Source organism: Lynx rufus, unplaced genomic scaffold, assembly GCF_022079265.1.
Source record: "Lynx rufus isolate CCGP_SWC_20201006 ecotype Redwood Valley unplaced genomic scaffold, mLynRuf1.p SCAF_19, whole genome shotgun sequence".
Taxonomy (NCBI): Eukaryota; Metazoa; Chordata; class Mammalia; order Carnivora; family Felidae; genus Lynx; species Lynx rufus.
The window spans coordinates 13,918,722-13,931,308 of record NW_025814833.1 but is presented as its reverse complement, the minus strand read 5'-3'; the positions used below and the strand labels follow the sequence as shown (position 1 = coordinate 13,931,308).

At 51.8% G+C, this 12,587-nt stretch overlaps 1 protein-coding gene across 3 annotated transcripts in view; it reads right to left on the bottom strand.

Annotated features, from left to right (window-relative positions):
• LONRF3 (LON peptidase N-terminal domain and ring finger 3) overlaps positions 1-12,587 on the bottom strand; it is a 40,164-nt gene that overhangs the window by 17,347 nt on the left and 10,230 nt on the right. For 2 of the 3 annotated variants that reach the window (XM_047081868.1, XM_047081869.1), the window contains 2 exons: positions 7,427-7,676; positions 6,563-6,653 (listed from right to left, as the gene is read on the bottom strand). In XM_047081868.1, coding sequence (XP_046937824.1) covers positions 6,563-6,653; positions 7,427-7,676 — 341 coding nt within the window. Of the gene's footprint in view, positions 1-6,562; positions 6,654-7,426; positions 7,677-9,689; positions 9,846-12,587 lie in introns of all 3 variants that reach the window. The other variant, XM_047081867.1, reaches the window with a different exon arrangement.

Genomic DNA, 12,587 nt, shown 5'->3' with positions numbered 1-12,587 from the left:
GCGATGGTGGACTGGGAAAATCTAAAGGAATCTGCAGGATGAGTCTTAGAATCCGTAAGAACTGCTAGTATGGGCAAGGATGTTAGTTACATATACACACGCCCACAACTGTGTTCCATACACCAGCGAAGCGACACGAGAAAATACATTTTTAAACACGGTAACATTGACAACTGCTTTCAACAATCAAGCACCCGGGAATAAACCCAACAAAAGCTGTACGAGCCCTCTGTAGGAGAAAAACTACAAACGCCTCACTGAAAGGAAGCAGAGAAGACCTAGTCAGGTCCCGATGAAAATCCCGGCGGCTTATTTCACGCGTTTGTTTTTGCGGGACTTGACAAGTTGATTTCTAAACTGTGTGAGGCAAGGCAAAGGGTCAAGAGGTGCCAGGACACCTCGACGAGCAGCAGTGTGGGAGGACTTGCTCCACCAGACGTGAGACCTTATTATAAAGCAGCAGTGATGGAAACGGTGTAGGGCTAGCACAAGGACACACAGATCCGTGGATAGAATAGAAAGCCCAGGAATAGACCCAGATCCAGATTCTTCATTTATGACAACTGTGGCACTTCAAAGCAGAGCGCGGGATTTTCAATACATAAATAGCACCCTCAATAAATGCTATTTGGGGTAGTGGGCTGTCCATATGGGGAAATGGAAGTTGGACTGTCTGTCACACCGCGCACAAAAAATCACTTCCATGTGGGCTGGAAAGAGGAACGTGAGACAGTAAAGCTTTTAGAAGATACAACAGAATACGTTTACGACCTCCGGGTAAAAGAAAAAAAGATTTCTTAGGCAAGGTAGGCACCAAAAAACAAAACAAAACAAAACAAAACAAAAACAAAACCCACTAACTATAAATGAAAGGATTGATCATTTTCATTAAAACCAAGAACTTGTAAGTTCATCCGAAGATGCCACCGAGAGAGCAGAGAGGCAAGCCGCAAGTGGCAGAAGGTATTTCCAGCACACGTGACTAACAGAGGCCTGGTATCTAGAACATACGTAGAGCTCCTATAAGTCTGTAAGAGAAAGAGAGAGAACCCGCTCAAAAATGGGCAAAGATTTAAATGCACGAGCATACATAAAAACTGCTCATGGCAATGCTACCCGCAGTAACCCCAAACTAGAGACAGCCCAAATATCCCTCTACCATAGAACTGGTAAAGAAACTGTGCAGTAGGTTCATACAATGGGATGCTATACACTAATGAAAACAAACAAACTTCACCGACGCGCAGCGACATGAATAAATAAACCTTAATACTGTGGTAAAGAAGCCAGAACAAAAAGAAACAGGACAATTCGATTTATGTAAAGTTTTTTAGAAATAGGTAAAGCTAAATTACCCCACTTAGAGACGCATACCTGGGTGGTAAAACTATTTTTAAAAAGAGGAGACAAGGGGGAACCTAGGTGGCTCAGTCGGTTAAGCATCCAACTCTTGATTTCAGCTCAGGTCACGACGTCACGGTTGGTGAGTTTGAGCCCCATGCCGGGCTCTGCGCTGACAGTGCGGAGCCTACTTGGGATTCTCTCTCTCTCTCAAAATAAATAAATCAACTTAAAAAGATAAAAAGAAGAGACAAAAGTCAAGGTAGCGGTTTCGGTGGGCGGGGGGCAAGGAGTCGTGATTTGGAAGCGGCACACAGAAGGCTTCTGGGGTCCTGGCTGTGTTTTAGTTCTTGAACTGAGAAAGGCTGAGTATCCTCTTTACAATATTTTGTTAAGAGAATACGTTTTTAATTTTTATGTACTTGTCCAAAGTGTTTATTTCACATTTTACCACGTCTCTCAAAAGTGTGATTGGCAATGGGGCGCCTGGATGGCTCAGTCGGTTAAGCGTCCGACTTTGGCTCAGGTCATGATCTTGCGGTCCGTGAGTTCGAGCCCCGCGTCGGGCTCTGTGCTGACAGCTCAGAGCCTGGAGCCTGTTTCAGATTCTGTGTCTCCCTCTCTCTCTGACCTTCCCCCGTTCATGCTCTGTCTCTCTCTGTCTCAAAAATAAATAAACGTTAAAAAAAAATTGGCAGGCTGATTTGGAAACCACTGCTGTGATCTACTAGAACGGCCAAACGAGAAAGTCTCATAATCTGCAGTAATCTGAATGCTATGAATCCGAATACTTGTGGTACATTAGTCGATGACGTTAATGGTGGCAACGACTGAGGAGTCCGTACCTGCAAAACTGTTTTTCCCAAGAATTTCAAAATTGGGCCTTTTGTCAAACAACGATATCGCTGGCTAGTTAACTGCAGTAAATCCTGACACTTCACGAGCAGATGGGTGAAACAGACACCGAAGGAAACGGCAACTCTTAGCAAGAACTGCGAACAAAACGCCCTGATCGAGTGGTCACAGACAAGAATGCTGCCACAGATGTGGTATGATTGCCTTGAAATAACTCAAAGTTCAGATGCTTCGAATGTATCACCTTTCAGGACGCAATTCGCTTCTAGCTTCAGAGCTGCTCCGCTCCTCTAGAAAGGCCGACTGAGTAAAGTGGCAAGGAACAGGTGGAGTAGATTTCACTTGCTATTCTGGGTGCCTGTAAAACTGTTTTTCATATAAATTAACTTTGTACATTGATAGGCGGTAACGAGGATTAGTTCCGCTTTACTATTGCGGAAATTAAGACTCAGGTTAGATGACTTGCCCAAGGTCACACAGCTAGCTAGGAAGCGGCAGGGCTTGGGAAGTAGAGTCACATCTGATTCCCTCTGCACTCTGTGACACGGCTGTGAGCATGTGCACATCTGGAACAGACATCATCTATCCGTGTGTACCTGCACATACTGACAACATAGTTTTCTCTGCCCCTCTCTGTCTCTCTCCCTTCCCTCTCACCCCACTCCAGAGAGAGAGAGAACTCCATAGAGAGAGAGCTCGAAATAGGAATATACTCGAATTCCTCTTCCTTTTATTTACCGCTTTAGGTAATGATTTCAGAAAACACGTCAGGGAGGCATTTATAAATCAGAGTAGAGCCGGATTTTCTCACAAGAAAGCATTTTACATTGTCACAGCAGTGGAGTAAACAATAGTAATAATAAATGCTTTCAGTTAGATGTTAGCCCGGATAAAATGCTTGGCTTGTCTGGAAATAGCTATCTTTGCCCACCAGTTACATCCTTGTATTGTGTTCTTTTGGTGCTATCAAATGAGAGTGAAGAAGGAATAAGAAGGAGGGGGTGGAGAGAGGGAAAGAGAGAGAGAGAGAGGGAGGGAGGGAGGGCAGGAAGGAGAGAGACGGTGAGGGGGTGGGGGGAAGGGAACCGGCTGCTTAACGCCCAGCTATTCGAGTGGCTAAAACGAGGTTAAATACAAAGTTTTCATTGCGATTGACAAAGAGGTCACTGGGCCATTAGGTAACTGGTTCAAAAATCACACATGCTTGCTCCACATCTCAAAATAGCCTTGTCACCCCAAAGGCGCTGTTCCACACCAGCCCCAGAGGTGCCCCCCCCCCCGACCCACCCCAGCGGCGAGAGGCTCCCACCTCCGTAGATCTCAAGGGAGGGGTTTCGGTCACTAAAGACTGAGGAGCAGAGTTCTGAGGCGTTGGAATTAGGAAGCAGCCTCCCTCGACGGAGCTCTCCCAATCCAGCCAGCGGGACTCGGCGATTATCAAGTGTCTCATTAACGCACGCTCCAGTTACCGTTCCATTCGTCTTTTCCGCCCCTTTCCCTGCGAGACACGGAAGCCGCTCCCGAGTGTCTCTCCAGAGCCAGGCCGGCTTCACGCTCCAACTTGTCTTCTACCGATGCGGTGCCGCGGGACTGGATTTCGTTTTAGAAACTTGCGCAGGAGGTGCAAATGTCTAGTTTCGTGACCCAGCAGATGGTCTGAAGATATCTCAACCCTTAGCCGCCCTCTCCCCCTGCCAAAGACAAGTGAGGGTCGTGATAGAAGCCGGTACGGATCCCAATGACAATAAAGAGGAAAAAAACCACTAGCGGGTTGGAAGCAGGAAGTCTGTCAGGGCTGTGTTCAGACCAAGGCATGTCTGTGAAACAGCCTTGTCAACATCTGATTTCCGCCTTGCAGACAAACCCTGCTGGAGGGGGAGCTACGTGCTTGTGACCAAGGGCTAGGGCCTTCAGAGCCTCGAGGTCACAAACACTCTCCGGACTTGGCAGGTTTCTCGGCACCCTAAAGTGGCTGGAGTCCCCCTATAACTTCCTAGGCCTATCCGACAGTTGCCCCCAGACAAAGATGGGCTTTTGTTCTGAAGCCTCACTCAGAGCAGAGGGGCAGGATAAGGGAAGTGAAGGCTTTTAAACTCAGGGCGAGCAAACCGGAAGGGGGGTCTCATCCTCCTGGTGTTTATTTCTCGGAGCAAATTTCTAACCCTTCTCCGAAGCTCCCTGTTGAGATCGGGGACAAACAAGACGGAAGGGAGAGAGCGGAGGAACCAGAACAAAAGAACTCCAACCTCGGGGTTGGGAGTCCTCAGCGAAAACACAAACAGGATGAGTCTGTGTGTTTGGTTTTGCTGGCTTCGCTGGATGTCGGGAGGAGCGTGAAGAGGAGAGTGAGTCCGGCGAGGACTCGGGCTCTCTGAGCAAGCTGAACCAAGTCTGTCGAAGTCTGACACCTGGAAGACCGCGGCTCACATGGCAGGCTTAGAGCCTCGATGGCAAAGGCCCATTTCTCTGCTTGGCCAGGACCCGCCTACTGCTTTGTTGTGAGGGGGAGAGGGAGATGGCAAAAGGGAACTGGTTACATAACCCACCTCACTCTCGCCCCCTCCACCCAAACCTCCCGTATTACATCCAGAAGGCTCTCCTTGGGTGCTGCTGCGTTCCATCTGCCCAACTGGTCATTTTCAGGTCTGCCTGATCCCAGGAGCAAGTCTGACAACTCAATTTTTTCGAAATGTTTATTTATTTTTGAGAGAGAGAGAGAGAGAGACACGCAGAGAGTGAGTGGGGGAGGGGCAGAGAGAGACGAAGAGAGAGAGTCTGAAGCAGGCTCCGGGCTCCGAGCTGTCAGCACAGAGCCCGACGCGGGGCTCGAACTCACGAACGGTGAGATCAGACCTGAGCCAGAGTTGGACGCTTAACCGGCTGAGCCGCCCAGGCGCCCCGCAATTTTTTTTTTTTAAGAGAGAAAAAGTACATGTCCAGGCAATGGCGGCCTTACTCGTTTGTATGCAAACAAGAAAAGTCCTTCCGAATACAAATGCACGTGATTGATATGGAAGGCATCGTGCTCGCAAAGGGCAAGAAAACATCTCAGGATCCTTGGTTGGCTGGATCCCAGTGTGTGGTAGACCACGAGATTTTTCTTGACATCTCTTGGGTCAACCATCTTAACAACTTTTGTGCAAATGTCTCAGTCTTCTTTTAATGCTATGTTGAAAAAAAAAAAAACAACCCACATTTGAGAATCTACTGAATTCTGTGGACCTTGCTCTGGAAACACACACCCACCCACACACACACACACATACACACACACACACACATTTTTACATACAACTTGAGGCAATTCATAGATCTATGTAGAATCCACACATAGAACTTCCTCAGGGGTCCGGGGGCCTAAAGTTGAAGAATCTCTGGCCTAGGAAAAAAAGTTCCCATTTATGGAGTATTTACTCTATGTCAAGCACTATTCTAATAAGAGAACTGAGAGTCTCTCAATCATGACAACCTCACAGGGTAGGTAATACTCTTCCCTATTTACTGACGAGAAAACAGTGGCAGAGAAGATCACTTGCTCCAGGCCGAACAGCCAGTAAACGGCAGAGCCAGGGCTCAGGCCCACCCTGTCTGGCTTTGGAGCTCATCCTCTTAGCCACAAAGTCACAGCTGTGAAATGAAACAGATGGATGTAATTTTTTGCACGCAGACCATGCTTCTACCGGCTTCCTTTTTTTTTTTTTTTTTTTTGAGGGGAGGGGTGGGCAGGTGTGTGCATAATCTGCCTCCCCACCGGGTAGAGAAGAGATGCCAGGCCGAGTAGTACGTGCTTAGTACTAACACTGTTCGAAACAAAAACCAGTTGGGCCCTCTACTTGACTGCCAAAGAACAGGCCCATGGCATCGACATTAGCCCCTGAGCTTTGAGATCTTGATCGAGCAGTTGCGATTCGTTCCACGGTCAGGAACTCAACTACCTACGAGGTGCCAGGAAAGTAATGCAAATATGAGACACAGGCTGGTACTGTCAGGTGGTGGGGGGAGAGGGGAGCCATGGCCCAACTGGAGAGCGTGTGTCCTGTCTCGGAGCATTCACATTTAACAACAACCAAAAAACTCCCGTGAAGGCCACACTAAAGACATTCAGCCTGTGGCCATCAGTTTGCGACTCTGAGTGGACTGTTTCCTCCCCACTGTCTAGGTATTTCCCAGTCAGGAGTGCAGGGAATGTAATCTGTAAGCAAGGGACACAAGCTAGCCCGTGTGACAACCAACAGCAAGATTTTCATTTTGTTAGAACCATGCTTTTCCGTGCTAACCAACCAAACGGTAGGTCACTGGCAGAAAGGTCCAGAATCCCCCCAGAAAAAGCAGCTTCAGGCAGTGAGCGATAGTACCCTTCACATACCTCATACACAGGGAGCATTCAAGGTCAGATGCATCAAAGGACGGGAGTGGAGCACTGACCGCAGCTCTGGCCCCCTGGTCAGCGGGAGGATCTGTGATTTAGAAAGCAGTATGTCAGAGGCAGACCAAGCTGGCTTGCACAGTCAGCACTTCTGAGGCAGAACCACCCCACTAGATTTTCAGCTTTCCACCCTCAGCGCCTCCCAGAGGGTTGATTCGGTGGCCACCCGAGCCACTGGGAGTGGGGTCCCCTGAGGGAGGCCCTGGTAGGTTTCCAGCAGGCCCACGGGAAGAGAGATGCGAACCAGGGAACGTCCGGGAGCCCTGGGGACTTCACTCCAATGCAACAGGCACCTCACTCTACAGAGGCAGCAGTTCCCTGGGCCGAGCGAGGCCTTCAAAGCCGACACCGAACCTCGGCACCGCCAGCCTCTCTCGGAAAGACGCCGGGCTGTGGCTGCTGCTTCTCAACTGCCTACCTGCGGGCGCCCAGCTGGGAAGGATGAGCGTGAAGCCTGATCACGCCTCCCTGCCCCTACATTCCTGGAACGGAGAGGAGGGTAGAGACAGGTTGGCCTGGAAGGCGACACCATCAAGGGTACGAGGTGTCACTACTCGATACGGGGCTTGACCTCAGGCCTCGGCGTTCCGTTATTAGCGAGCCCCGGCAGTATGCTAGCAAACCGTGCGCTCTCACAGAAGCTTCACCGTGACCTGAGGCGGCACAGCTAAGTGCCAGAGCCGGGCCGCACACCCAGAGCCCAGGGAGCCCGCGGAGCCCTTGGATGGAGGCTAAGGAACCCGCATACGCCGGTGAGCCCAGGCACCTCCTTCAAGCCCCTTGGTCCCTGGGTAGAGTCAGTACCTGGCTTTCTGGCTTTAGTAGGCACCTCTGGGTCTTGGGGTCCAAATTGACAACGTTTCCTTTTCTTTTCTTGGCATTTGCCAGCCTTGGCAGAGGCAGCATCCCCCTTCTCCTCCTGGTCTCCTGCCTGGCCTTTCCCGTTGCCTTCTTGCCCCTCCCCCTCTACTTTAACTGGGTTCTCCAGGCTGCTGCGGTCTCCCGCGGCCGCTGCTTCCTCCTGACTAGAGCAGTGCGGGAGCTCCCGGCTTTCCTGGACGAAGAAAGAGCCAAATGTCAGCACCAACTCGGGCCCAGGATCATCCTCTGACATCGCTACCCACCGGGGGCAGAGAGAAAACTGCACAGCCCTGATCATTTAGTGGACACCCAGCTTAAGGAGCAAAGGCATGCCTGGCCTGGGTGAAGTTGACGACCTTCCCTGGGCGAGGACAGAAGGGTATGTAGGGGACAGACTCCTTGGGCTGCGATAAAGGGGACAGATGCAGAGTGTGGCACCACCGGGCCCTCTCCTGGCCAAATCTTTCCCGTTACCACCTGAGGGAAACAAAGACAGGCGGTGAGGGCAGGTCCTGTCACTCGATCCTTCCTGTCGCTCTCGCTGCCCTTCCAGGCCATCTGCGAGCCCCACACCCAGCTCCAGAAGGACTTTCGCTAAGGCTCTGGCACAGGCCTGCAGGGTTACCACAGGTACCGGAGCCCCGTGTTATACGGGTCAAAAGAATCAGGGACAAACCACTCTTTCGACTGGCTTTTGGGCGAAAAGTGAAAAAGAGACAACTCATTTGGCAAAACGACCAATGATGTCTCTAGCCTTTTAAAGAATTTCCGTCCAGGAGGGGGTATTTGAAAATGGATCTAGAAGTAAATCCAAACACCAGGGGGTGTTTGTGCAGATTCACCCGGAGAACCCTGAACCCTACTCTAAATCCACAGTCCAGGAGTCCAAATGCTCATGTGGGTTTTTTCCCCCTCCAACCCCCGAGCCACTCCCCCCCCCGAAATCGGTAGATAGATGGGGAAATGGGGGGCGTCTGGTCGGGACAGGTCAGTGAGCTTGATATGGGTTTGCTCAGTCTCTAACCTGGGGGGGTTCAGGGGTTCGAGCCCCAGGCATCCACATGGGAAGACACTGCTTTGCAAAGCAAAGCTTGTGTGGAAGCCGGATCCCCGCTCCCAGCTGGCTCACCCTGGAAAAGCCAGGGGTGTGATTTTCCTTCCTTTCTGTTCCAGCTGCAATGGGAAGCCACTCCAGACACTCCAGCTCCCGATTAGTGTTCTCAATCATGTAACAGTGATCTCAAACATGACTGAAATGCACTCGGGGTTCTCTGCTTCCAGGAGGTACTCAGTCCTGCTCCCCCTCTTTTTTCTTAAAGTCAGGCCCACCTGCATTTCGTTCCTTCTCCAGGGTGGGGACAGAAGCAGGGAAAATGGAAGGCCCCTGCCTGCCATGGAGATCACAGGGCTTCCATACAGGGGAAGAACACACGGCCTGGATGGAGGGGAGACTGTTGCCTCAAGGTGCCTCGGTGCTCAGTGCTAAACTTTGCCTTCAAGTCTGGACCCCTGAGCCCCGGCTTCCGCCCACTTGCCCTCTGCTGGGAAAGCAAGGGCCTGGAGCCCATCTCTCTCTCGTTCTGTTCCCTCGTTTTCAAAGACAGGCGCAAATACCCATCTTTCTCCCAGGGACTTAACGCTTCCCAAATTGCTTCCCTCTTCCTGGCTACAAATACATACTGGAAGTCTACACATGTGTAAGACACTGCGAGGGAATATAGAACTACCTCCGCTTGGGGATCAAATGGAGTTGTCTTTACACAAGGAACTCAGCTGGTGCTCAAAGACCAACAGCTTGAACAAACAACAAAAAAAAGCAGGAAAGGAGGGGTTGTCAGGCCTCTTTCCAGGCTCCGCCCCCAAGCTGATAAAGCCACCCGGATTGAATGAATGGTTCCAGGGGAAGCGGGCCGATTCCTTTCTACTTCGGTCAAATCTCTCCCTCAGCTGGATCTGACCAAAAACTGAAAAACGACTGTAATAAGGTTAAAAAACAAAAAACAAAAAAACAAAAAACAACCCGGGGACCGTGCCTGAAATCCAGTTTTATCTGCAAGAAATATAACCTCCTAGCAAAGAACATGGCCACCAGCGACTCCTTTTCTTCTTTCTCAGGAACCGAAGGAGAGGCAGGGCTCACTCCCATGTCTGCCCACACAACAGCCAAACGAAGCATCACGAGCGAGCTGGGCGAGTTGAGTTTTACCTGTGGTAACTTTGGTAGATTATGACTGGTGCCTTCAGTAGCCATTGACTCTACGTGTTCCTTTAATCTAGGGTGAGGTGCCAACAACTTCAGGATATCGGGAAAATGTTCCTGAGACTCCCCCGGGACTGATGGTGAAAAGAAACTAAGGAGAAGCTGTGACATAAAACAGAAGACTTCACTACTTAAGTTTTCTACAGGTGCTCGGGTGAGAGGGGGAGGGGTGGGAGGGGCAGGGGGCACAGCTTGTCGGGGGACACTCCAGGGAAGCCGCGTGGGACCGGAGACCCCAACACGCCCGGGCAAGGGGCCTCCCTTCGGCGTGCATCAGAACCAGGGAGCGTAAGAACTCTCCAGGCTCCGAGTTCCCACGCCTGGCTGCCCCAGGTCTCAAGTGCAGCCCAGGCATCTGGACTTCAAAAAGGCACCACGGCTGCCTTTAGTCACCCCGGCCAGTTAAGAACCGTCACTCCCATGCTAGTGTTCCATAGAAATATCTACGGTGGGAATTCAAAACCTATCTAGGAGGAAAGAGACAGCGAGGTGAAGGCAGGCGAGAAACATCACTGGGCCTGCAGTCAGCTCCGTAGCACCACCATGGGCAGAAGTCTACAAACGTCCTCCAGGCTCCTGGATAGGTCTTTCCCCTGCCGGCCCGTTTCGCGCCCTCCTCCCCGGACCGTCCTCCTTGGATTTCCAATCCCTTCCACAGCAAAGTGGTGGGAAAAGCGGAACCCAGCCTCTCCTCCCCCATTCCGGCCTCCGCTGTGGGGAGACTGTCAGGTAACTTCAAACACTGGAGGCAGGCAGGCTCCAACCCGCGGCTGGTTTCCCTTGCAGATGGATACGGTGCGGGGCGGGGGGACGTGGCAGGTACAAGACCCAGAACCCCCAGAAGGGACTGGGAGGCAAGGATGTGTGTTCTCGTGCAGACTGCCCGCATTCTCGCTTCAATCCTCCCCTGCGCCAGCACGGGTTACGGGCGGACACGTGTCTCTACCGTACGTAACACGGAACACAAGAAAGCGGGTCGCCTGGCTTCTAAAACACGTTGAAGTGCCTGCCACTGGGCAGCCGCTGTACTGCTCGGAGACCCACTTAAGAGCTGCTCCGTGCCCTTGCTCAGGAGAACAGGGTGTTTACCGATCAAGGGAGTCGGACCGAAATTCTGAGCAAACCCTGTCCAGGTTGATCTGTTCCCTTGCTGGCCCCCAGCAGGGCCTTCACCACGTCCCTTCGGATGTCAGCACTCTCCACACAGCCGAACCCTGCTCGGCCTCTGAGGCTGGCTCCAGTGCCACCACTCCAGCCTCCGGGACCTCACTTGTCCTCTCGTGCTCTCCGCTGCACCACGATCGAGCACCTGGTACTGACTACACAGTCTCGCGTCAGCCTCAGATTGGGCCGCGCACCTACGTCTTTCTGACCAGATGGCCAGCTTTTGGAGGCACGTCACAGATGTCCAATACGTACTCATCACACCGGATGGAATGGAATTAAGACACTTATCCATCCCAGGGCCCAGGGAGAGGCCGAGGGTTCCAGCTGCTTGTGGGGAAACCCACTTCCCAGGTCTCAGTTGGTAAAGGAGGGAGGCGGGGACGTACTCACAGTGCCCAGGGCCAAAAATGCCAGCTTTCAGAGGCCCCTCCTCCCCAGGAGCCAAAGCTGGCCTTCAGAAGCCCTGCTGAGTGGCCCAACAGGACCAACCCGCTTCTGAAGCAGTTTCCCTGGAATCCTCCCCCAAAGAGCACTTGCTTGTCGTGCTGAGCATCAGGTGACCTATGCAACTGTTGAATCACTATATCGTACACCTGAAACTAACATAACACTATGTGTTAGCTAATTGGAATTAAAACAAAAACTTAAAAAAAATAATAAAAGAGCAATGGTGCTCTCCGGTGGCAGCCACACAGCATCCGAAGGTACGAGGATTAGAGGGCAGAGCATGGAGGGGGGAGGGGGGGCAAGGAGGCAGAGGAGGGAAATCGGTGGAAACAAGGGAGAAACAGCGACTGCACTTCGCTTCTTACCTTTACTACCTAAGATCTCATTCTACACCTTCCCAGCGGCTTTGGAAAACAAAAGCGGGGGTCAACGCTCAGGGAGAATGATCATTCCACGTGAATGAAAGTCAATTCCACCTCAGGGTCAGCCTTGGAAAGGCCCAAATGGGTCAAGAAGGGGCAAAAAGCATCTGCAGTAAAAGCAAACACTAAAAAGAAACCTAGGCCTGTGAGTGTCTAAGGTCGCTAATTACTGCCAAGTGAACCTGGACCGTCTCCGTCAAACCTGTAGCCCCGAAACTGGAACAATCCAGTAAATCGGAACTGCTGAGGGCCCTCAGTGTTCGTACACGGCTGCCGTGCCCTCATCACAGCCCGTGGAAATCCGCCTCTAAGTTCTCGCCCCAGCTTCAGAACTCCGGGACACTCATCATGGGCCTAGGCTCCCTTGTAGGACACATGCAGGATCGCGAGGTCCTTAAGGACCGAGGCTGTGGCTTCTGCGTCTTCTGCGTCTTCGGGTCTCCAGAGAGGTGCTGTGCCAGAGCGAGATTCTTCTAACCAACCTTTGTCGATCCCCCCGCCCCCAGAACGGGACAGCCCTGTTGCTCCTCTCCCCTCCACCCCACCAGTGAGCGCCGAGAGGCCTGGCATGTTTTCCTGGGACAGAGGAACGGTGGGCCGCCAGGAAGGCAGACTCTGGAAGCAGACGGAGCTGGGTGTGCCTGCCCTTTCACCAATCACGAGCTGCGTGGCCTCGGGAAAAAGACTCCCGGCCTTGGCTTCCTCACCTGTCCCATCTGTAACTTGGGATTAAATAACATCACCTACCCTCAAAGGGATGCTGTGGAGATGAAATCACATCTCCCACAGAAAGCCCCAGCACAGTGCC